General features: G+C 38.2%; 2 protein-coding genes across 2 annotated transcripts in view; one reads left to right on the forward strand and one right to left on the reverse strand.

Annotated features, from left to right (window-relative positions):
- Positions 1-214: 214 nt before the first annotated feature.
- Positions 215-13,813, reverse strand: LOC310946321 (solute carrier family 28 member 3-like; the record flags this gene model as incomplete). Its single annotated transcript, XM_083912763.1, has 16 exons — positions 215-332; positions 474-588; positions 3,205-3,303; positions 5,252-5,333; positions 5,626-5,823; positions 5,954-6,122; positions 6,341-6,465; positions 7,147-7,272; positions 7,346-7,426; positions 7,763-7,843; positions 8,221-8,298; positions 8,551-8,664; positions 8,740-8,884; positions 11,312-11,501; positions 13,358-13,449; positions 13,791-13,813. The coding sequence occupies 16 exons, from the start codon at positions 13,811-13,813 to the stop codon at positions 215-217; spliced, it is 1,836 nt and encodes a 611-aa protein (XP_083768889.1).
- A 6,615-nt stretch (positions 13,814-20,428) lies between these two features.
- Positions 20,429-26,966, forward strand: part of ntrk2a (neurotrophic tyrosine kinase, receptor, type 2a) — a gene marked incomplete at both ends in the record, with an annotated part of 88,926 nt that continues 82,388 nt past the window's right edge. The window contains 4 exons of the mRNA XM_083912228.1: positions 20,429-20,682; positions 24,094-24,168; positions 25,860-25,931; positions 26,235-26,303. Coding sequence (XP_083768354.1) covers positions 20,429-20,682; positions 24,094-24,168; positions 25,860-25,931; positions 26,235-26,303 — 470 coding nt within the window. The remainder of the gene's footprint in view (positions 20,683-24,093; positions 24,169-25,859; positions 25,932-26,234; positions 26,304-26,966) is intronic.

A 26,966-nucleotide genomic window follows, 5' to 3' on the forward strand; every position in this document is an offset into this window, starting at 1 on the left:
TCATTTATGCATACTCACACACATGAGAAACAAGGCTTGGATGTCTATGGGGACATTATCAAGCCAATAATGTGACATGATGATTGATTTGTTTTGTATAAAACCAGTGCAACTTTATTGAAAATGTTTCATACAAACAGTAAACATTACAGACACAATATCTAAAAAAAACAGGGCTCACTTCCATTGAGGTTTCTGTTTTTTTCACAGTGATTCAAAGCACCAGGCTGCAGTTGAAGTGTGTGGGGTGTGTGAGTGTGCAGCAGCGTCGCAAGCTGCTCTGACTGAATCCTTCTCCAATCGTCACGTTCCACGGCTCGTACACCGTCACGCTGCAAATAAAACACATACACACTGAATCACAGTGTCTGTCATTGTATTTATAACTCCACAGAAATAAGAAAACATATTTATGTACCTGAAAAGAGAATTATTGTGATGAACAGTGTTAACAGTTACAGACATACACACACCTGTTATACAGCTGTGTGCAGCAGGTGACCAGTTGTGAGCTGGTGGTCACATTGGTATTAATGAACTCTGTGCTCAGGAAATGTGCGCACTGAAGATCAGGGATGTACAAGATACCTAGAAACCCACAGAGCAATGTCATCATAAAAAACGTAGATATTCTAGGACATTTCAGAATGTATTAAGATATAACAGAGCTAGCTGGACTAAAAAAATAGAATATAGAAAATTAAATCACAATAAATGTATCATGTATTAGTGTGATTTATTTTAAATACATTATGGTGTAACTAAAAATGTGTTTATTTACAACACTATTTCCACTTAGAATCTAAACAAATAAATAATAGAATACTTTAGAGTATTAAATAGTATAAAATGACTACAATTTATCAAAAACATTTAGAATCTGACATGTTTATGTAGTATATGTCATACTGTAATAATACAATGGCTATGCATGGTCAGTATATTTTGTAAATCAAAAGAAGACAATTTAATGCATTGTATATGCTATGTTACTGAACAAGAGATACTAATGAATAATAAAGCTGTTAAAAAAGTAAAGTTAGAGAAAGGACCACATGAACATTTGTGAGAAATAGACCTAAAAAGTAAATGTGTACCATCTGAGCACCTAGTATTGCTGTGTTGGTATTAATATGAACCGTGAATATTCATATACTGTAAATGGGCTCTGGATTGTGGGAATAAAATCTTATTTGAAAATGAATGGTGCAATCTCCACACTGGCCTGGGAACGCCTCGGGATCCCCCAGTTAGAGCTGGTTAATGTGGCCCGGGAAAGGGAAGTTTGGGGTCCCCTGCTAGAGCTGCTGCTCCCGCGACCCGACCCCGGATAAGCGGTTGAAGATGAGATGAGACAAGTGAATTAATGGTGCATTCTCATTTAAAACCCATCAGGGAAATAACAGACTAAGGGGACACAAAATAGAAGTATATAACATAATGAGGAAATATTAAACATATAATACATTGTTATCCATGGATGGATAATGAGAGTCAGTTTGAAGGACTGTTAATATATCTTGAGAGAGCTCAGTTAAAACCAGGGAGGATCTGATTTTGTGTTTTTGCTCCTAATCAGTTTTTTGATGTTGAGTAAGAGTTCCAATATTTGTTATTTTTCTTCATATTATGGCTACACAGCATATGATTTCATTCAGTAAAAATAGATTAAAATGAGTAAAACATTCTAAAACAGTCTGACAACAGAAAAGCTTTAAAGCTTTAAAGTTCCCTTACACGCAATAATATGTATTTGGTGGAAAGCTTTGAGCCAACTATTGTTACCCTGTTCGGCCATTTTGTTTATTGGTGGGAATGCTTTAAGGCTGTTGTTATCGTGATCTTTATTATTTTTCTTTTTATTGGTGGAAATGCTTTAAGCATTTCAAACCCATGCTATCCAAATCTTTATCGTTATTATTATTCTTGCGTACGTTTTTCAGTCGCCTCTAGCTGCTGCATACTTTCAGCTACAAAAACTATCAAAATGTTAAACTCCTTCAGCTGATTAATGCTCATCTTCAACTTTTGTTCTGCCTTTCATACCTTTTCATATATTCAGCCTTTTATATATATTTTTTATAATGCAAAGCAATGGAGATCAGCTAGAAATACTCTTAAACATGCCCCTCTTTGAACCTCATCTCGTCATACTTCCACCTACAGACTTCATTCTAACTTTACTCGAACCGCAAGACTTTGAACTATTTAATTCTTATTCAGTTTTTTGATATATTTTTACCTCACCTGATCATAGTTTATAATGAGTGTTTAAGAGAATCCCTTTGATCTCTCCCTCACTCTGGCGTTCAGGTGTGAGTTTCTTTCTGATCTTCTCTAGCTTTCACTACCTTTACTTTTACTTGAAATGTAGGCATTCTTCTGCAAATGTGCTCATTGTAGCACTAGGACTTATAGTTTTTTAATTCTGTGGCTCAAAGCATTTGATCTATGTTTCTATGCATTTCAGTGCAGAGACCAACACTTTAGTGTGACCTACATATGAACTGATCTCCATGGCAACCATTGATTTGTCTCAGCTGCCTGAGGAGGTCAAAAGGTCAGTCGTAACAGAACTCTGCTGGGAACCGTAGGGTCGCTGGTTCGAGTGTCTATATGGGGGAGCTGGCCTCTGATTGGTTCTCACAGAGCTGGCCTTTTGCACAATTGCAGCTTTCTTAATAATCTTTTCAAATTTTAAGTTTTTTTATACTGTTGCACAGATTCAGTTTTTAAATATTATTTTCAAATATTCATCTTTTTCATATTTTTGCACATATTCAGATTTTTTAATATTCTCTTTAAATATTCAGCTTTTAATATTTTTTCACATATTCAGCGTTTTCATATTTTTGCACATATTCAGTGTTTTCATATTTTTGCACATACACAGAGAGAGGACTTTATAATGAAGTATCAACAGTTCAGATGAACAATATTTGCATATTTACAGATTCTGGATTTGTAAAGATGGAGAAGGAGCAAATGTAATTCTAAGCATGTCAACAAGATACTTCATTGTTTTGTGAAAAACTATATCAACACAAACTATTATTTAAAGTAGATTATTTTTTATAAAAGTTTAAAACATCTGTCTGGATTGAATCTTTACCAAAAGAAAAAGAACAAAATCAATGTTATAAACAACATTTCCACTGAGGTCATTATAAATACAGTAAGAGGTAAATAAGTGTTGACAGTCACCTGCAATACAAGCTGTCATGAAACAGGAGACGCTGCCTGCAATCAGAGATCTGAGGCCACAGCTGGAGATGTCAGCGCGTCTATCTGGAGCCAAGGATGCTGGAAAAAAACCAACTGTGTGTTAAAAACCAAACCAACCAAACTGCAATCAAAACTTTAACAGCAACAGGTATGTGCATATGTACAGACAAACAATGCATTCATTCTTCAGAAGCCTATACAATAATAGCCTTGCGAGACCTGATCCTGATCTCGAGAGCTCCATTGTATTTTACTTGCAGATCAGTCTGGTAACACGTGGCGGAAAAAAATTGGAGAAGTTAGCCAAGCAACCAAACTAATCAGCGTTGGTTTGGAGTCAAAGTGTGACACAGAAGCGACTGTTCAGTGTAAACAACATGGTGGCCTCCACGGATGAGATGAGCGCAGCTATTGAGCAAGCCGCTCGCTAATACTTCTTTCTCTTGGATTCTTCTGTTGGAATATGGACCAGGCATCTGGTTTGGTGCCTTTTATTCATAAATTTGCGTTACGCAAACGGTAAATATCCTTTACCGATATGTTGTTTACTTTCTGAGCTTCGCCTCTATGCTGTTAGCACATTGTACACTTCGTTGATCTGGTTGGTGGATTTGGTCCATAGGCGATAGACAGATGGTTTATCCAATCAGCAACCAGTATTTTAGGCCCTTCCCAAATGAGAATTATGCGAATCAATCCCACTGGCGGAGTCAGAGGAGGTTTACACAATTATGCATGCACAGTATAATATATAATCAAGTTTTATATATACAAAGAAAAAAGAACAAAAGGATGTATTTTTTTCCTGCATAAAAATGGTGAAATTTTATGATAAAAGGTAAAATGATAAAAGATAAAACTTTCACAGTTGATTATCCCTTTTTTGTTTTTGCACCAACAGGCTGCTTTTTGTTTGGCATTTTCTCATGCTTATAGCTGTATAATCAGCACTTCACACTGTCAATACATGTGGATTTAATGTGCTGCATTTTGTGCTACAAAGAAATTTCATTTCAAAGTGCATGTATCAAGGACGACATTCATTTGGCATGTCGAGGCCACTTTATGAATGTTCAACTTGTAACTTCTTAAGAATCTAATCTGCAAATTACTCCATGCAACAAAACTTGCTTCTATTTTTCTTTCATAGTTATTTTTCAACTCCCACTTGTGAATCCTGACCCTCATTTTACATTTCTTTGGCTCTTTTGTTACATCTTTTTATATCTTTAAAGAACCTGTATTCAGCAGTAAGGATATAGTGGAGTAAAGGCGTGCTGAGCAGAGAATGAAGTCACTCTCCCTCTGTGTGTGTTGTGATTAATGATTCTCTGTTATTTGTGCTGATAGCCAGTCCGGCCGTACGTGCATGTTCGTGCATGTGGCCATGAAAAAAAAATGGTATTCCACATATTGGGGAACGGTCTGTGAGAGCTGCGTGTAGGAGATTCCAGACGACTTTTTTATTCAGTATCTTGAGTAGAGCTCCTTTAATCATCTGGGAGGGCTTTTGTTGAGAAAACAACGTCTTTGTCAGTGCCATACCACTTTTGACATTTGCAGAAATACATGCATTCACTCTTGGCATCTGTCACTTTATACTGATATTGTTATGAGTGCATTCATGAAGTTTTTGGAAATTTGCTGATGATATGTGAGGTAAATGAAACAGCCTGTAACATGCTTAAATGTAACAGATGGATTCCTCACCACTTACTCACACTCTTGCCAGACAAAATAAACCATTTTATTTTTCACCCAGTTAATTTTTACAGTATGTCAGAGATTGTATCTATTGCTGTGTGCTTTTTTTCTTCTCTTGAAAAAAAGAAGTTTAGTTTTATGATGTTTTTTGTTTTTTTCATTTGGGACAATTCAATTATGAATTTAAATGTTTTAATCGATCAGGTACATTACACTTCCAAAATTTTGCAGCAAGTGATACCAGCCAGAAACTTTCTGATCTTTAATTTCCCTGTTTGTCTGTTTGGCATTGCTACTCAGCCTTGTGAGTGGTGGTACTCACACAGTGCTCCAATCAACATCCCTAGCGAAGCAAAGTTGGAAAAACCACACAAAGCGTAGGTTGCAATGGTTTCGGAGTGGACCTGAGGGAAATAACAGAATAAATCTAAATTGTTATGTGCAAAATATCCAAAAAGACTTCAATTCCTGTATCAAAATATACTTGTCATTATATTAAAGGCAAAAACAGATAGCATTGAAAGACTCTTAAAGCCTTAATAGCTTTTTAACTTTATCCCTTACATAAAGCTCTCTCTTAGCTGTACCAATTATTCAGCTGCTCATCCACGCTAGACTGTAGAATAAATAAATAAAAAGACAAATACAACCAAAAAATAAAAGGAGTGAGAAAACAAGATATAATGAGTGACTCACAGAAATATACTGCTTTATGTTGTCCACATATTCTGGCCCTCCTGCTTTCCGTCTCTTAATGAACTCTGACAACCTCTGATAGGCAACAAACTCATTGATAAACGTCTTCACGCCAATCACTTCGGCAACGATGAAACTGTCCTCCCAGGAAACACCCATCATGAAGGAGAGAGGCATGAACACATAAGAGCAGATGAGCTGAAGGAGAGACAGAAAGAAGCAAAAAGTGAGTGCATATATGTAGGTTGATGTTTTAATATATTTACAGTAAGTATATGTCGGAGAGTTGGAGTGGTTGAGTGTTTGAGTGTCAGGTTGGGACTATCACCGAGAAGCTGAGCTGCGGACAGTCCAACATCCCGCCCAGCCAGGAGAGAGCCGAATCGAAAAAGTCCAACAGTGCCATGAAGGCAATGAGGTTCACAACTATGTTGGCCACTAAACCCACAGCACAAGACGCACCTTGGGATGCCGCCTCCAACATGTTCTTACTCTCTCTGAGGGGACACAAGGCGATATTTGAATGGTAAACACTCCTGAATAGCAGCGTATCAAAATCAGCATAATGGTGTTAGAGACATCTGAAATATTGTGGTTGGTGCTGCAGTTCTGTAGATTATCACAATGTCAACTTTGGTATGTAGATAATACAATTCCTTCAGCATTTTTTGAACATTTTGTCTTATATATTACTACAGAAACTGTTCTCTCCTACCCATGGCCGATTTTGAGGCTGGCTGTTAAATTGGGGGTTTCTGTTTCAGGCCAGAACATCTTGGCGACGGCCAGGGAGGCTGGAGCGGACATCAGTGATGCTGTCAACAAGTGTGTTACCTCAACCTCAAAAGATAGGCACGTAGAACAAGACATTAATTTAGTGGTCAATCATCACTTCTTGACAGAGCTGTTAAAGTCATAAGTACACTCTGAAGTAAGTGCCAAAGTCAGGCCAGAGTCTGTTAAGAGTGGACACTAAATAATCCTCCCATGGCTTCTGAATAAGAAAGAAAAAGGCTTCAAGGCTATATTTTAAACAGTGTTCCTAAAGATGTTTTGTCTTATATCACCCTAGTTCTTATTCAAATTACTTCAGAAAGTAAGTTGTGAATTGGTTTAAGAAGTCACACTTTACAAGTAAATCACAGTCATTCCCAACCTGGGGCTGAAATGATTGATAAAAAAGGAATTACGATAATCCTTCTGGGAAATTTAATCAATTATATCTTTTTTTTTTTGCTTGACAACCATTACTTTTTTCCATCATACTTATTCATTTTTAAAGCAGTACCAAATCAAATTATAATTAATAACATCTGATATCATAACGAAAGTTACATAAACATATTATGAAAGAAATATTCAAAACATAAGAAGGCATAAGCTGTTTTTTTTTAATATTTAATATATAAATTTAATAAATAAGTATATATTAATAAAATAACATGAAAAACAAAAAATAAATATAAAAAATATATAAAAGTTTTAATAAAAAAATTAAGATTTTATATATATATATCTCACCCCAAAGGAGATATAGGCTCCCAAAATGGTACCAGAGACGCCTGCCAAACCTCCTGTCATCACAGCATGGATCTCAGAGCAAGTTAGCCCATTGATGTATGGAAGAATCAAGAGAGGTGTTTCTGTCTGAAAAAGAGAGTTAGTGGCGAGGATTGAGTTGATTTGGGACTGATGTTTTATTGTCTGAGCTGCTGTTTACCTGTCCCAAGAATATATTTCCAGCTGCAGCCATCGATTCTGCTGGAGACGTCCCCATGGTAACATGCATTAGGAATCCAATCTGAAGAAACAAAAACAAAGGGAATTAACTGAACAGTAGAAATTATAACATGTAGCTCAGTGGTTAAAGCAGGCGCCCCATATACAGAGGCCGCAGTGGCCTGGGTTCATCTCTGACCTGTGGCCCTTTGCTGCTCCTTTACTTCCCAAATAAAAGCATGAGAGGCTAATAAAATGACAATAGAAAACATATACAATTAGAAACTAAAAATCATGGTCCTCATTGTGTCAGGTGTCATATTCTTATATGAAAGTTGCTTTAAAAAGAAATGGTTTGAAATAATTCATTAGCCATTAAATATTTCCCTCCATGCACTTTTTCCTCCAACTTCATCACCTTGCAAATGAGCCATTGCATGAAGCCAACGTGGAAGAGGATGGAGATGACGGAGCTTAAGAAAACCAATATAGGCATCACCTGGAGAGAGTCCACAATCATCATCATCATCATCATCATCAACATCCTGAGTTATTTCCATGCACACTAGAACCCTGATGTTGAGTCTCATCATGGTTTTGCTTATATTCAGCATATAATACGTGGAAAGTGAGAAACCTTGTTATTCAGATCACTATCTTCATGATTCAAACACTATCCAGATTTTTTCTTTACTGACTGGTTTCTGAACACAGGACATATTTACATGCCAGAACATATAACCTGGATATTTTGGAATCATAAGACTAGATCATAGACCGTATAAAAAAGGTGTAAACACACTCATCTTTGCTCTTATTCTTGTCGCTGTTATCATTTTACTGTCGCCTCATTTATGTGTGTGGTCTGTGTCATACCTGAAAGGCGAAGGGGTGGTCTCTGTAATTGGCACCAAACACAAACTTAGACCCAACATCTGTGAATGACATGAAACTCTATATGGAGGACATTTTTGAATTGTTAGCAACAGACGAGACAACAAACACAGCAGGAATGTTTTGTGGATGTCCCAGAGCTATTCTAACTGGAAAATTCCAACATTTGCCAAAAACAAAATTAAATGTTGATGCTGACAGATTAGGAGAAAAGAAAGGACACAACAAAATAACAGAACGAGAAAAAAATAACAAAAGGAGATAAGGAAATCCACTGTAAAAGTGTTTGTGTGTGTGTGTGTGTTTGTGTACCTCTACTTGTTTTCCGAACCATTCCAGTCCACTTAAGCCAAATGTTGTCCTGAGGATCAGCAGGCCAAAGACAAACTGTAGCCCGATCCCGCACAGCAAAGTTTGCCAACACCACTGCAACACACATGTACAGTAGGCATTCCTACATACATGAAAAAAAGTGTATGTGTATGCAACTGCATTGCTTACTCTGAATGGGTGTTTGGAGAACAGCAGCATTAAGAAGATGAGGAGCAGCAAACCACAGAAAGACACAAGCTGTCTGGTCCCTCGCTGGGCTGTGTCCAGGGCCAGCCAGCACACCACAGCCACCAGCAGTAACACATACAACATCCTGCAGAGACAGAGAGTGACAGACAAGAGAGAGAAAGTCTGTGCATCTGTAAAAGATATTGGCAAGAAGAAGGCAAGTGTTGTTACAGGATTACAAAAAAAGAGCATTTCTTCTCTTTCATGAGAAAACTTTCTCACAAACGCAGCTGTAGACTAGATTAGATCATTTTAAAGCTGATTTAAAGCTGTAAACATAACACTGGCATATATCAGCTTGATATGTTGACATGTTTGGGAAACGTTACCCATTTACCCATCCAGCAGACATGGAGTAACGTTATCACTCATTAGGGCCCTTGATAAAATAATTATTATTTTTCTACTGCGCCATTGCATTTTTGAGGGGCTTAGGATTCACATAGGCTCACTGAAATTGCCATACAGTTCAGAAAAGGGGAAAATAGCAAATTTCACTGTGTCACTGGGGTCGGATGTGGCCAGCGGACTCCATAGCGCCCCCAAACCCATGCCATGGTTGGGATAAAGTTATTTTTATTTTCATGAGATTTGGTAGGATCATTGCTCTCATCTTGAAGAACATTTTGACATTTTTTGAATTTTTTCAGCACAACAGAAAGTCGACCATCTTTGATTTTGTGCATTCATTTTCATTTTAAAAACACATGTTTGAGGCATTTACGATGCACAAAAAAGCATGAAAAAGTGGACGCATGTTCAAACCAGTTTTTGATTTGATGTTAGAATTTAACTTGGGTGTGGCACATCCTGTCCATAGCGCCCCCTAAATAATTTGAGTACTTGAACGCATATATAGCGCACTTGAAAAACCGTTAAACATTGCAAAAAATATACAGAGATTTGGTCAATGTGTGTTTAGTGGGCTCCATAGAGCCCCCTAACGCCTGGAAGGCCTTAGTCGAAACAAAGTTGCTCTGAAATTTGGTACCCACATAGCTTTAATAATTTCAGACATTTCCAATTAGCTTTCATTAGCTCCGCCCAACTGGAAGTTTTCTTGGTATAATCCTCCATTAATGTGACGCTAAATTGTGAAGGAATAGTCAATACCTCAAACGATGATGCTGTTATTCATGTGACTACCTGCCATTTTAGGCGGGTATGGTGTTTTTCATAACTTCTCCTAGAGAATTCAACAGATCAAACTCAAATGTGGTCAACAGGTCACAAGGACTTCACAATGCCAAATTGGAAAGCATCTGTGTTTTACTGGAACAGGGTTGCCGTGGCGAGGTGGGCAAATTGTATGTTTTGCCATGACACATTAAACTGTTGTACCATGACTTTACATTTTCCATTCTGCCCCAGATTTCACATTCTGTATGAGAATCCAGAGTCCTCTACACACCCATATTGAGTCACAGCGCCAGCTACTGACATCAGCAAGTAAAGCTTATGTGACAGACATTGTCTGATTTACATGAAATGTTTATGTTGTAACCTACATCTGATATACAGCAACATGGTGTATCGTTAGTGTGTGTTCTCTGGTGCCACATAGTGGACATCGGAAGAGATAACATAATTTAAATCCAAAGCTTTAATTTGAGGTTGTATTTTTTGGGCTACTGACAAATATCCAACATTCACTCTCTATTTTATCTATGCTTTGGTCTCCAACAACTCCTAGAGGAACCATTTGACTCTTTAGTTGCTAAATGCTTCAATATGTTCACCAGCTTGGACAACTTTGTCTGCAGTTTAGTGTTGGGCAGTGTGAGTCGAAAAAACAATGAGCTGAAAGATGATAAAAATCTTTGTAGAGGGGAGCTTACGAGCTTAATTCCTTGTGGTTTCATCACAAAGACCAACCCATTAAACATAGTCACATACTTCGTAGGAAATGTTAGCAGTGGACAGCAGCTCTGCCCATATTTAATACAATGTAATCAATATTTTCCTTAATGATTATTTCCCGCAACCAATCTGGTAAGGTCTATGAAGCAAACCGCCTGATCAACACTTGCAGTCCCTACATCACTAGTGCACATCTCTCATGCCCTTTTTTTGTTTCCTTATGCTAAATGGGACCAACTGGTACATAACCTGTAGTGACGGTGCAGACAGTGCTGATGTGGAAGACCTGGGAATGGAACCCTTGAATTTGTTATATTCCTGTTATGTTATAGTCTTTATTGTTTCTGCTTAACCTTTCTCCTGAGGTAAGTGTTTTTGAGCAAGTGAAATTAATTTACTTCATGTGCACTGTAGCACACAGCAGTACTTCTCACACCTTTATCTTGCCCTGTTTGAATTCAGCGTTAATGAACAATACATTTCCCCAGATTTCATCATTGCCAGGGGGAAACGTGCCTGAAATGTCTTGCACATTATACTTTAGTATACTGATGGCTTGATTGATGATTTATTTATTTTTTGCAGCATCATTATCATCAGTAGGCCTCTGTCTGCACACCAGGGCAGGAAAATGGAAGCAAACATTCCTCACCATCTGATCCAAAACCAGTTGTTGCTGAGAAGGTTTCTGATAGAAGAGAGCTCCTCCCACACCCGGTCACCATAGCGTTCCATCATCCAATCCCAGACTAGGAAGAATATGGTTACCAGGGAGATGACCAGCAGCACAAGAGCCCGGTTTAAGTTCAGGACACACGCCGCTATCACTATGGCAACGAAGCCTGAAACAAATTTAGTATTTATATGAATTATTTCCCACAGAGCTGACGTCATTTTATTTTATCAGAACAGTTCAAGTGCTTTCCTTTATTTGCTGCATTGACTTTCTTCCGTTAAAAAGACAGCACGGACAGTTAATTACTGTTGTGTGATGCAGAGATCAAATTCACAGCTAAAGACTGAACACATCCTTAAAAAACAAGTCGAACTTAACAGTTACTCTAATGATGACGATGATGATGATGATGATAGCACTTTCTAAATGCTACATGTAAAAGAAATACAACAATGTCTGATTTTATCCACAAAGCCTTAAGTCTTGTGAACACATAACAAGATCATTTCACATTTCAAAACGTTTTTATTCATTTGAAAGTTTTGTTAATTGTGTAAGGCCTTCAAATTAGATGTTTTTCATCTTTCAACTTGGAAGCCATTGGATGTAGAGTTTTAGTGAACAGAAGACTATATTAACCTGAGAATGGTTTAATTTCATATTTAGTATTAAATAAAAAATGTACAGTACTATAGTTGAGTAATCAAAACAATTGTATATTAAGAGGTCTGACATGTTGTAGGGTTAATTATCTGAAAAGACTTTATTTGTATGAGTCAGTGCCTCCAAATTGACCTTGGCTTGTGATGACAATTGACAAAAATCAAAACCGTTTTTTTTTAAATATGTGGGTAAAAGGGAAAAAAAAAGAGTTTTGATAGAATTTGCTATATTGAGTCAAATTCGACAACGATGGGCACTGTACAGATGCTGTTTATGTTTCACAGTCTGAACTGATTTAACTCTTAAAACAAATTAATCTGTTTACAATGTTTTATTAATTTTCTTTGGAAATCAAACATATCTCCAAAATATTTCTGAAAAGGACAAAGGGTCTTTTTTAGACGACTTGAGAGCAACATAACAAGTTGTATAAGTCATGTCTGCAGTATTTTCGTTATTATGTTTGGATCAATATAGTATTACAATACCACACATTACTATGTGTATAAAGTTAGTAGCCTGAAATTTGCCAGATTAGCAAATAGTCTGATTCAGTAAAAAAACATATAAAATATATTTTAGTTTTTTTCATTAAATGAACCTTAATGTTCTGTTGCGACTGACTGCAAGGTTTCTGTAATTTTTCCAGTCCTTTTAACAATATTATTCAAAAATAGCTTGAGAAACAAGTTCAGCATACCTCTGACTCAAAGACCTTGTTGTCTTCACCCCTTTTTTGACTCTTCTTTATTCCATTCAGCTCCATTCTCTTGCTGTCACCTATTTTCAAACACTTGCCAGACTGTGTGTGTGTGTGTGTGTGTATGGACGCTCTTGTGTTTGTAGTCTTGACAGCACCAGCATAAATAAACTCCACATGCTCTTATAAGCCATGGTTTGATTTTTTCCATTAACAATCATAGCAATTGTGCTGTAAATTGCCCCAAACAGTATTAAAAAAGTATCTCTTTCTCCGTCCACACACACGTGCACAGGAAAAGAATATGTAGGTCCATTCTAACCAGTGCAGGTAGTTAGCAAAGATAAATTAAACTGCCCTTCACAAGTCTTCAAGCAGACTGGAAGTCCTAAAGCAACACCATAAATAGATTTTCCAGTATACTTTGATTTAATCCTAGTGCAGCAAAATCAAAAGTACAAAAAAAAAAAAAACATTTTAAAGAACACATTGGACACAGTGGACACATTTTGTTAATCAGAGACTCTTATACTGTAAATTTAAGACAAAAGACTTAAATTAAAAACACGTGGAGCATGTAAGGGGCATCCAGGCAGAGACCTGCAACCCATTTAGGGTCCAGAGTTACACTTTAACAGATGCTAACAAAGATACTTTACCTGCTGCTATAACCAGGTGTATTATTAGACGGACCTGGTCTTTGTGTTCTACCAAAAAACCCTGGAATGCCTCCATTTTCTTCTCTAGCAAGCTGGGCACACAAACAGGAGAAAGATAAGGGGGGAGATAAGGAGGGAGGACATAAAAGTAACATCAAAGAGAAAGGCTGGTGATAAAGAATGAAGTGAAAAATTCTGACATGAAGAATGTGTTTGGCAAAAATGTAACCTTTTATGTTGATCGGTCCTATTGTGTGCATCGTCTGTATCTTCAGGAGCACTGTCTGTATCAATGTACATCTGATCGTGCACCTGTCACACACACACAGACACCCGAACACACACATTAGGAATATAATTACACAAGGTTGCTTGCACAATGACACATATTTACTTAGAAAGACAAACTGGTTGAAGGGCAGCTTCTACTCACACTGAGCGCATGTGTCTCTGCATGTGCAGGTGTGTGTCTGATTGAAGGTCTGACACAGCTTATTTATCCAACTAAAACTAAAACTACAACAAAAGTTGTTTGGCAAACAGGTGCAGGTGAGAGATGCTGCTCTTTAAGCATTTAAATTTATTGTAACTCATTTCCCCAATTCACTCATTTCAATGTCTTTGTATAAAGTTAGTAGCCTGAAATTTGCTTCAGTAAAAAAACAGCAAATATATTTGAGTTTTTTTCATTAAATGCACCTTAGTGTTCTGTTGCGACTGACTGCAAGGTTTCTGTAATTTTTCCAGTCCTTTTAACAATATTATTAAAAAATAGCTTGAGAAACAAGTTCAGCATACCTCTGACTCAAAGGCCTTGTTGTCTTCACCCCTTTTTTGACTCTTCTTTGTTCCATTCAGCTCCATTCTCTTGCTGTCACCTATTTTCAAACACTTGCCAGACTTACTAAGAGTCTTTTTTAAAGCACACCTGTTCTGTCCTTTTCTCCGCCCATCATCCCTCCTCCTGCAACTCTGTCTCCCTTACCTCCCTTGTGTTGTTTTTTTGTTACTTTGTTAGCTTTTAGGATACCGTGAAGGATGTTTTATCAAATGTGTTGTATGCAACATGTAATATTTTCTTTCCTTCTTTTTTTCTGCGCATACTAATACTACGGTCTTTGTTTGGTGCACTGATGTCTTGCCTAGCTGTCATCAGGTTATAGGCCATTAAGGGATTAGCTTAAAACACACATTCACGCATGCACGCACGCACCCCCCCCCCCCCCCCCACACACACACACACACACGCACACACGCACAGACTGACAGACAGACCCAAGGTAATGTATACGGTTGAGTGATGCAGGGGCTTTTCAGTTGCAAACAGATATAATGGCACAAATCTTTCAAAATCAGACCAAATACCAGCCAGCATGAAATGGCCTCGCTTCTTTTTTACTCAGTAATTTCTTCCAGCCTTGAAAGAACAGTCTGTGCATGTACAATGTGCCATTGTTTACAACTCTGTCTCTTTCCTGGATTCAACTTTTTTCACACAGACACGCTCTACTCCCTGGTAACACTGTATTGCTTCTATATGGATGTAGCTTGTGCAAAGGGCCGTCTCACAGTTCTTACAGGCTTTTGGTCAAAACTGAAGTCACATTCTAAAAATCTCTACACACAGTCAGTGAAACAGAAGTCTATGTGGACCAAACTGTGAATAATTTTCCATTGTTTTCATGCAAAATACATTCAATGATCACCTTTTCCAAAGTCCATGAACTATTACTTCCCATTCATACTCTGCCACCTGCAAAACACAATATTATCACGGCACGTTCTTTCAAATGCTAAACTGTTTTCAAAAATAGCAGATTTTGCATATTATTGTTTACTACTATTATTGTTTACTCAAATTGAAATATTTAAAAAATCTTATCAGAATATTTACAATAAAATGAAATAATAATCATAATCAGCCGACAGCATACCCAGGTGTCTCGTTTATAGTCTTGTTACTAAACTGACAAAAAGGGGACTGCTTTGAATCAGCATCAGAAATACTGAAGTAAATTGCTGCATTTGTGATTCACTCGTGTTGCATATAATTTAGTACAGTCAGTAAAGTGAAAAGATGTTATTCGTATTCTATAACGTAATGCTGATTTATGTGAAAATGAATTCCAACTTTAAATATGCCATTCAATCATAATTTATGTAATGCTCCCTGTAGTGTTTTTTGTAGTGACGTATTCTTTCTGAGTGTGAAATGTTGCCAGTGTTCTGGTTGAGCAGCTTATTTTGAGATTGTGGTTTGAGTGAGTTTTGGAGGTGAAATTAACTGTTTGCCCAAGATACATATTGGTAAAGCAGACTATATGAAGAGTTTTGGTGGCTTAAGCACTGATCGATGCTTGTTAGCATTTGAAAAAAACTAAGTTTCCCAGCAGCCACTAGAGAGCACTAGTGTATAATTTAACTGGACCATAATATACACATGACTGGTGTGTAGAGGTTAGAAAGGGTTCACGTGAGTCCACATGACAATATGTATTCATACTGGGTGACACTAATGAAGCTCTCATTCCAAACATAAGAATGGGCGAAGTATAGGAAATCAGACAACATAATACATCCAATTACAGTAAAATATAACCTTAGTGATGAAGAGCACTCCACAAAGATGACTGTAATTTGACTTGCTTGTTCCAAAGAAAATAAGCAATAATAATAAGACATTACTCCCTTTCAGATGCAAAAGGCCAGGCATCTGTCTTGCATTTGGTCGGACGGATTTCCAAAACCCTTTTTATCATGGGATTGGGGCAACAGTCCAGTTCAGAAAGGTGCCATTAAGTCATTCTTAAATAGAAAAAAAATGAAACACTTCATTTCACTAAAGACATATGGGCCCCACTGAAGACTACTATCTACTACCACTTTGATGTAGCCAATGCACATGTTAAAACCATTAATCAAACCAAAGCTAAGTTGTTAAAACAAAGCAAGGACAGAGCATGGAGCACATAATGTGCTAAACCCCCTCACAGTAAAGGAAGAAAAACACTGCACACTGGAAGAGTGTGATGTTTTCTACATTTGTATCTATGCAGCTTGTCTAGTGTCCCAATCATGACCCTCTCTCTCTGTTACTCATAGCTTTGGGGTAAAACAGGATATAAGCCAACATGAACAAATCACAAAAGGATTGAATAAATGTTTGGACTTGAAAATGATTCTTCTTTTTCTCTTGTGTGAACCTGAAGCAATTACCAAAGATAAAAGTACGATATGCTAATGTAAAGGACTCCTCTGTAGGATTTAGGGGGATCATTCATAAGTGTATAATCAACTGAAACAAAAAAATGTTGTTTTTTCATTAGTTAGAATGAGCCCTCTTAGAATGAGCCCTCTATCTATATAAATCTATCCACCATGTTGCATTGCAAGTGAATTTGGACCGTACTTGTCACAAACTTCTGGGCTAACCCCAATCACCTTAATCAGCAGGTGGCAAGAAAGACATGGGGACTTGACCTTGACATGTGATTGTGATGTAACAATAGGTGATTGTGATGGGACAGCATGTTATTGTGATGCAACAACATGTGACTGTGATGCAACAACATGTGATTGTGATGCAACAACATTTAAATGTGATGAAACAACAGGTGATTATGATGCAACATGTGATTGTGAAGCAATAACATGTGATTGTGATGTAACAACAGGTTATTGTAATGCAACAGCATGTGATTGTGATGTAACAACAGGTGATTGTGATGCAACAGCATGTTATTGGGATGCAACAACATGTGATTATGAAGCAATAACATGTGACTGAGATGCAACAACATGTGATTGTGATGCAACATGGGATTATGATGCAACCGCATGTTATTATGATGCAACAACAGGTGATTGTGATGCAACAACAGGTGGTTGTGATGCAACAGCATGTTATTGTGATTCAACAACATGTTATTGTGATGCAACAACAGGTGATTGTGATGTAACAACAGGTGATTGTGATGCAACAGCATGTTATTGTGATGCAACAACATGTTATTGTGATGCAACAATATTTGATTGTGATGCAACAACATGTGATTGTGAAGCAAAAACATGTGATTGTGAAGCAACACCAGGTGATGTGAAGCAACACCAGGTGATTGTGATGCAACAAATGATTTTGATGCAACAACAAGCGATTGGTATGTAACAGCACGTGGTTGTGATGCAACAAAAGTTGATTTAGATGCAACATGTTATTGTGATGCAACATGTGATTTTGATGCAACATGTTATTGTGATGCAACATGTGATTTTGATGCAACATGTTATTGTGATGCAACATGTGATTTTGATGCAACATGTTATTGTGATGCAACATGTGATTTTGATGCAACATGTGATTTTGATGCAACATGTTATTATGATGCAACAAAAGTTGATTTTGATGCAACATGTGATTTTGATGCAACATGTGATTTTGATGCAACATGTGATTTTGATGCAACATGTTATTATGATGCAACAAAAGTTGATTTTGATGCAACATGTTATTGTGATGCAGCATGTTGTTTCGATGCAACATGTTATTGTGATGCAACAACATGTGATTGTGATGCAACCAAAGCTGATTGTGATGCAACAACAGGTGATTTTGATGCAACATGTGATTGTTGTGCAAAAACGTTATGTGTGTGATTGTGATGCAACAGCAGGTTGCATCACAATCACACTGCTTTCATACCATTGTAACTTTAAAATTGGGATTTGGGATCAACAGTCACCTTGGGCTTTGGAAACCTGTGATGAGCATTAACCGAAAAAAAACCTACCTTTGAATTAAATTAAAATTATTTGTATCAATTTCTAGACGCTATATTGTATACCCCTGCTATCATTAATGACTGGTTTTATTTGGTATCATCCAGTTATAAATCCTGAAGCTACTCCATATAGATAAATGGCTCATATAGGACACCTGGCACCCATGGATATTTTGTATATAGCTACATTTTCAGTGAGCCAGAGCTCATCCAAATAAACACATTTTTAATTTATTATCTTGACCAGCATTAATTCTGTGTCGATGCAGTGATTTTTGAGGAGCCAGATGTTGACCTTGCTGTACAAACTGGTCCAGTTATGACACTCACTGAAACCTTTTCTAGCTCCAACACATCCTGACTGATGCTTTGTATGTGGATGACAGAGGATTCAAGGGGTTGATTGCATGTTTAAAATGTCAAAGACCTTTAACAAAGGTTACAACCTATGTCAAATTTCAAAGGAACAGCGAGTAATTGGAATATTCTGTTTTCGAGACAATGTTTGGTACGCCCACACTGTTCCGTGCAGAATGCATACGCCCCGATTTCTGAGGCAGGCATCCACCAGATTGGTTTAGACACAGGGAGGGCTCCATAATTGCACTTCTCTATTCAGCAGCACTGCCTGTGCGTCAGCACAAACGTCATATTAGAGCTGGGGACAGGGCATTGGAGATAGAGGAGAGGGAAGAGACTCCACGCGGCTGCGGTGTTGGGTCTGTTGTTGCTCATTTTGTTGTCAGTCCCTGTCTCTCACACACAAGGTGAAAGACTGAGGAGAAGGGGCTCTGTTCTTCAAAGTCTGCACGGTGTAAAAAGATAGATCAACAGCAGGAGATCTACAGCAGCAGAGTGAGTGGCATGCAGCCGCATAGCCTCCACTTTGAGATGACAGTTTATTGATCCAGGTCTGGTTTGGCTGGTACTCCCATGATTATGAAATATGGCCTAATGATTTAATAAGGTGATTGTTGATCCAGTACATGCCATCTAAAGACTTGATGATTGGTGTCTCCCTTTGTCTCTCACTCTCTGGACTCTCTGGGATTTTTTACCTCCATCTTTTGTCCTTGTATCTACAGTGATAAGTGTTTAGTGGGAAATAGCAGGATGTTTTTTCTTATTCCCAAGTAGCATATTACTGTAAATGCAGCACTTGAATGACTACCTAAATTCAAAATAAGATCTCCTTCAGTCAGCTTTGTTTTCACTGATTAACTGAACACAGGCCTACTTATAAAACACCCAGCATAACAACCAGATGATAATGATGATTATAATAATGACGATGGTGAGAATGATTATGACAATTAGAGCCTGTAAATTGATAGCTCCTTATATTTCATTTACGAACACAATCTGATGCCAGCTAGCAGATTAATTAGATAACATCTTCAACCCAGAAACCTTTTCTCTGTGTCAGACAAGGACGCTCACACCTTGTTCACAACTGGAGGCAAGGTGAAGCCTGTCACAGACCTCTCTCCTAGAGTAACTTTATCCCCTGAGGTGATTCACCAGAAAACACGCCTTGTTGCAGTGCCCTTGAGCAAGACACCCCTTCTGCTCTACACCTGATCCCTAAAGGGGATCAACAATGGCATCCCATTATTATAGGCCTACATGATCCAATTTGATGCTGGTACCCGTCCTCCTCCTCTTCTGTTGTCCCTCATCCAGCGTTCCTCCATGCGCGGCTCTCCCATACACCACCCTCCACCACCACCCGTCTTTCTGCCGAGAATCGTCCACACACAGCGAACATTGTGTCGAGGAGTTTCAAGTCGGTGCGTGTCAACTGAGCAACTGACAGAGAGAGAGAGAGAGAGAGAGAGAGAGAGAGAGAGAGAGAGAGAGAGAGAGAGAGAGAGAGAGAGAGAGAGAGAGAGAGAGAGAGAGAGAGAGAGAGAGAGAGAGAGAGAGAGAGAGAGAGAGAGCGAGAGAGAGCGAGAGAGAGCGAGAGAGAGCGAGAGCGAGAGAGAGCGAGAGCGAGAGAGAGAGAGAGAGAGAGAGATCCCCCTTGGCACACACCCGTCAGTGTGGCAGTGTGATTTTGACTGACTGGCTGACTGACGGGGGATTTTGGAGGAAACACACTCGCTGGTTTTCTTTTTTCTGTCATCGTTGTCACAGCAGATGGTTTTCTAACCGCGCCGCGTGTATCCACCTCAGCCTCGGATTTTGCTTTATTTCTCCTCTCCTTGATTGGCTGTACCGGGGCTGAACCCAACCAACCTGGGCCGGGCTGTGGGCTGATCAGCGAGCCATATAGCTGAAGTTGGCACCCGAGATGAGCGCCTGGAGACCCGGGAGCGGGGCTCTCTTCTCGCCGGGGAGAGGGTCTGGGTCGTGGCGGTGCTGGTGGTGGTGGGTCGTGGTAATCGGGGTGTCAGTGGACTCTGGAGATCCGTGGCTGTCGGCGGAGGCATGCCCGTCGTATTGTTCTTGCAGCAGCACCAGGATCTCCTGCGTGGACCCGGAGAGGGGTATCAATACTTTCCCCGTCCTGCAGAGCGAGGCGGAGATGGAGAACATCACCGACATGTGAGTGTCTCATATAAGCATCACATTTAGCCAACGGAAGGGAGACTCATAAGTGGTCCTCTCATATCCGTCCCGCTTTGATCGATGTGGCTGTATTTTCCAACACTTTCAAAATAAAGGAATGCCATCCTTCACCCCTGCTCTGTCAGTTGTGTCTGGAGCTGACAGACACGGTCCACATTTTGTCCCTTTTTTTTAAAAACAAGGATTTTCAATCTAATGCCTGCATTTAGGGCAAATCCACAGATTTACCAGTTCGGATATATGGTCCTGTCCTACAGATATATGGGTTCAGCTCAGACACACATCACCTGGGTACATTGCATAACAGGCTCGTTCAGTCTTTCAACATCAGCGTGGAAACAGTCCATTTAACAATAAAAGCAGTTGAGGCTGATTTTGACTTTATTCGGACTAGACAAAGCCCTTTCTGTGTGCGGGCGCGTTCATGTGCCTGTGTGTGTGCAAATGTGTGTGTGTGTGTGTATATGTGTATGTGTGTGTGTATGTGTATGTGTGCACGCCTAGACCCCCCCCCCCCCCCCCCCACACACACACACACCGTCCAAATATTAGCACAGACACGTCCAAAGATGGCTTTTAGCCTATAAGTGTATTTAAATTAAGCAGAAAGGCGGAGGAATATCGATGTCCTAGAAAGAAAAGCTACATTTTCTAGTCAATCAACATTTTTGCTTGTTTTTGAAGACTGGAGCTCCTCTTAATTAAGGTACTGGGTGATCATTCTAAAATAAATCACAGTTTGCATTTTAAATAAAGGCTACTGCACCCCCCTTTTCATACAATATCACGTGAAAAAAACGTGACAAGATAAGGAAAATATCTGATAATTGAGAGAAGAAATTCAAATGCTGCAATATCTCCCTGGGCAAAGACGAACGGCCTTGTTGATAAAGACTTGTCAGAGATGAACTTGGGAGAAGCCTTGGACGCTGTTTGAATGAGCCAGCAGTAGTCTGTGAAACGCATTCACTGAGTGCTTGGCTAATGTAAAAAAACAACCCAAAAACTGTGGAGGTTATCGTGGCTCCTGCTTGTGTTAAATGGTTAGCCATCCTTATTTGAGGATTACTACACACACAATTTGACAAACTGCACTTTTCACTGTCAACTTAAAACAACTCAAATACTTCAGTTCTTGTTGATGTGTCATGCATTGATGTGTTTACTATAAAAGCAGAGTCAAACTTTTCACATCTTCTAAGAAAATATAGATGAATAGGAGGTGGGTGTACAGATAATCTCAATATTGTGATATTTTTGGGGTGTTGGCCCTTTAAAAATATCAAGACAAGGGAAACATTGTTTAATAGGTAATGTAGCCTTAAAAAAAGATGAAAAGGGCAACATTTAACCCAGAAAATGTGTACTTTTATATTACAATACTGATATTTGTGCCCACACGCAATCATAGTGTATTTAGAGCAAGCATGTGGGTGTACTAACTCCATGCTTAACTCCTCCCTGAACACTAAGACAAGGTGTACGTCAAATCGATGAAAAAACAAAGATGCATATACATTATGTGCATGCTCTTTATATTTGGAAGTGATGGGGTGAGCAATTTCTTTCACAAAATCCTTCAGTTTAATACATGTTCATGTGTCATTTTTGATACTTTTTGCAAAATATGGCATAGGGTAAGTTTATCTGTGACACTCCGTTATTAGACTTCATGCACACCTGCCACAGCAGTGGTCCCTGCCCCACAAAACTTCTCTTCAAGGCATTACCAGTCGTAATGTATTATGTTTACATTAATAAAGAGTAAAAGTATTCATTTGAATGCGCTGATTTAATGTCCCACTTGTATGTACGGTAGGCTGGCTATGAATGCTCAATACGGTGTTACAGAAATGTCACTGACCAATGATCTGTTGTCATTGAGGGGCGAGTAGCACATGTCCTAATTTGAGAGAGCAGTTTTTTCAATGTCGTTCAGTTCAACTGTCCGACTCTCAACTCAATCTGGGTCCTTGCTCGTTCATTCTGTGCCGTTGCTGCACTACCTAACATTACTGCTCAACAACAACATAAGCAGCAGCAGGAGGAGGAGTGCAATTTGGAACAATTTTGAATCTGTTAAATCCACAAAAGCACTCTGAATGTTCAACAGGCTCACCCGGTACATACCGGACACTAAAAAGACTCGTTTGTTGGCAGTGGCATTATTATTATGATTATTCAGCAGTCTTACTTGAACTGGAACAGTGTCTGCTTTTGACTTTATAGCCGATTTACAGACTTATCTGCTGGCGTTGCATTTGGTGATTTATTGCAGATTGCAAATAAGACTGTTACCCCAGAATTAAATGTTAATGGTATATCATTATTGTCAGGCAATTTGATTCTTTAGTGAAAGTTATTTTATTAAATTGAAGATACCAATTGATAATTCAAAGATTGGGTTTTTATCTGTTATCAGTGTGTAAACTACTGTAAAAATGCTCACATTCTGGGTCAGCTTCTTTAATAATTGAAAGGCACGTATCAAATTGTATTACCGAGAGCTGACAGGAAATTAGGGAAGAGAGAGGTGAGGTGATGCGCAACTGAAGTCCCCAGCCAGACTCCAAGCGTTGAGATGTGGAGATTATGCTGCGCAGTGTGGTACAGCGTCTTCAACCCCCCTTGGCCAGCAGTCATCTTTTCAAACCTCACTGATCAATGTCCTTGCAAATTAAAACAAATATACAATTATTGTCGTATAAATTAACCTTGAGCAAGGTTATAAACAGCATATTGAAATAATTAGCAACAGAAATAAGTGTTAGACTGAAGGCCCCTCTCTGCTATAGCCATGTAAAGATCTTGCAAATCAATTAATCTTATTAGAGATTTTTTTGTTCCCAATTGGACTGTATGTCTACGGCATGAAAAAAAATTATTGAATGACCTTGCGATTTAGCCAAACAACACATGCAACAGTGAGAGAGAGAGAGTGCTTCTGCTGTGACTGTTACGGCATGTTCCCTCTGTAGGTGAGATTGTTCTGGTTTTGTTTATCTCTGAATGTTCTCAGACATCTGATCCCAAAGCTGTGATATTTGAAAAGTACACATATTGTTTTTCAGAACTCGTTCACAGGTTTTACTCATTCACACGAGGGAGTTGCAAACAATCATCTCTCGTTGGCCTCTAAACGAGTCCAGTGCCTTGTTCCAGTGCAGCTGAGGAAAAGAGGAAATAGCTGTTTCTCTACTTTTAAAAGCTACCAACCCTCCCGTGTGTGTGCCGTTTATTAGCTTCAGCCTGTCAGGAGTTCATTTTATTATTTTGAACTCTAATTACAGGGCTTATTATGTCCTTTTGTCTTGTGGAAATGCTTCTGTTTACAGTTCCCTCTGTTAATAAATGAGCCTTCTGACAAACACTTGTATCCCCTGACAGTTACATTGCCAACCAGAGCAGCTTCTCCTCCATCAACGACAAAGATCTGCACTACTACAAGAATCTCAGGAACTTGTAAGTGTTTTATGGCTTATATTACCAAGACAAACAAACACTACGGCTCGGGCAAACATTCAGAGCTATTGTCGATAAAGACATTTGCGAAAAAGTAATTATATTTTGATGCATATTCTTATATTCTGTGGCTGTTAACTACATTACATATTGTGTTAAAATGTTCCTTCCTTACAGTCACAGGGCCTGATATAGGCAGGATTTTAAGAAGAACAATTTCACCACATTTTAATGACTTATTCAGCTTGTTATAATCCACTCTATGAGAAATATTTATTCAACTTGCCTTTATTGATAGTTGTCGTACTTTGCTTAAGGCAATGCATTGTTCATGTCTGTGACTTTAAAAATCCTGCTGTGTTTATCACAGGTTGTTGCTGTGTTTTGTTATATGCATCTGTGTCTCATTTAATTTCTTATCCAAAAAATAATTATCCACCAAGCAGCACTCTCTTGCAACATAATAGGTAGAAAGCATGTTGTGTCATGCAAGTGTACATGCTTTTAATTGTGGTCAGACCCAGTGGGAACTAAAGTAGTGCTGTGTTTGAGCCACTATCAAAGACAACTGTCCCACATGTCTGAGAAAAACTTTACACACAGAAATAGTCTATCTTGATAATAATATGAAAATTCAAAGTGTTGATATTTTTACATTAATCATTTGTGAAGTCCCATGGGTTTTTTTTAAATGGGGAAATTAAAATTTGTGTCAGATTCAATGAATCACACAGAACATTTGTTAGAACAACTTTTCATATATAATAATGGCTATTATCTAATCCTTTGATGGTCACAGAAAAAATATATATAACATGAAACATTCAAACAAACATTGTTGACCTGCACTTATCTAGTACATTAAAACATCTCAGAAGCACTTAACTTTTTTGGTGAGGGTATAACATTTCAGCTCTATAGTATGAAAAATGAAAAAGTTGTTTGTGGATTTTATGTGTGTTATAAAGAGATCTTGAAAATGTGTTGCATTAGTTAAAAGACACTGGAATCAGCTACATTTTGATACAACATTTGAAAGTCTGTGATAAGTGATGATTACGAGTTGGGTCAAATGTTAGCGGGGTTGGTTGGCACACTGCTTTTGGGTCTTGTATTTGCAGCTGGTTGGAGCATCTTAACTAGATAATGCCAGAGAAAGACGGAAAAGTGTGAAAAGTGTGCCAACCAACCCCGGTCTCCTCTACGTTACCATTAGCTAAGGAAACAGGCAGGTTTCTGACTCATGTTTCATCACTGCAACAGTGTCTTATAAGTCCATGTAATACAATCAATAAATACATCAGAAATATAACCAGAGGTGTATATTATCTTCAAATTGATAGTTTTTGTTGGCATGTTTTAAAGTCACCCTAATGACAAACCAGATGAACTAGTAATTGGTTAATTTCAAAGTGAACAAAAAGCTTTCCTGTGACTCTTTCACAGTTATAACCATGCATCATAGACCCAATGTTGTTATTCTGATGCTACATTTAGGATATGTGATAAGGCAATAGTAAAATAATCTGTGTGTCCTCTAGGATGACCTAAACTGCTCCCAAATATGTTTTCTAGATTTTATGGAGCTGAGCAGGAACCAGAATTCATGTTTTGGCTGTTGCGGATGTTGCAGTAATTTGTTAATCGTTTATTTGTTCATGACGCTGTTGTGTTTTTCTGTTTTTTGTCAGAACGGTGACTAACAGCAGACTTACATACGTATCAAAGCTGGCCTTTCAAAACAACATCAAAATACAATACCTGTAAGTAAAACTTGTTCCTTGCTGTCCATTGACATGACAGCCACTGTGCAGATTCATTTATCACTTTTAGTGAGTAAGTTCTTTGACCATATGTTTCAATTTGATTCATTTATTGTATTATTTACTGTTCAAATTGATGAACAGAAAATATAACATCATAATGTAAAGAAGTAACATTATCTACAGAAAATAAACCGTACTTATTATACGGATCAAATGTACCACACATTTAATGTCAATCTAATATTTTGTTGTGGTTGTACAAACGCAATTTCCTTTCCTGATGTTCCACTTAATTTCCAGGAATCTGAAAGATAACAACCTGTCATCGCTGTCTTGGAGGATATTCAGACACCTCAACATCTCTTATCTGTGAGTTCAGTTCAGCTGTCTCTATCAGTCTGTCCATCATGTTTGTCTATCTGTTCCTGGCTCTCTCTCTGATTTACCTGCCAGGTATCATCAGAGTCTGTATAAACATATTCCTACAGCATCAGTGAAACCTATATACTTCTGATGTGACGGCAATACTGTCTGCAATCTTGAGATTTCCTGGAGCCAAATAACAAAAAAAAAACATATTCTTTACTAAATCTCCCATTACTTATTAATATCACTTGTAATAAAGCAGTCATTTTCACAATGCTTTGAGAGATATTCAAAAAACTAAAATTATGTGGAGAAAATGTATACACTTTGCATTTCTAGATAGATAATTTGGGCATTTTTACCAATTGTTTAATAAAGTTCAATAGATTCTTTTTTCATTCCAAGTGCACCTAACTGCACCTCAAAGGAATGGTTCGGCAATATAGACTCATTAGTTTCTTATCGTCAAATTTTCGTCTTGGAGCAGCGCAAAGCCCCGCACGCAGCGACGATGCCCCGGCAAAATAGATAGCAGAGATGAAGGGGAGGAGAATAGGTGAAATAGGTGACCCGTGGCAGGTTTTAGACCAACAGTATACATCCAATAAGTCAGACTAAACACTTATTGACTTGAAGACAGTGAGGTGAAAAGAGAAATACAACTCT

The sequence above is a fragment of the Echiichthys vipera genome, assembly GCF_963691815.1.
Source record: "Echiichthys vipera genome assembly, chromosome: 4".
Classification (NCBI taxonomy): domain Eukaryota; kingdom Metazoa; phylum Chordata; class Actinopteri; order Perciformes; family Trachinidae; genus Echiichthys; species Echiichthys vipera.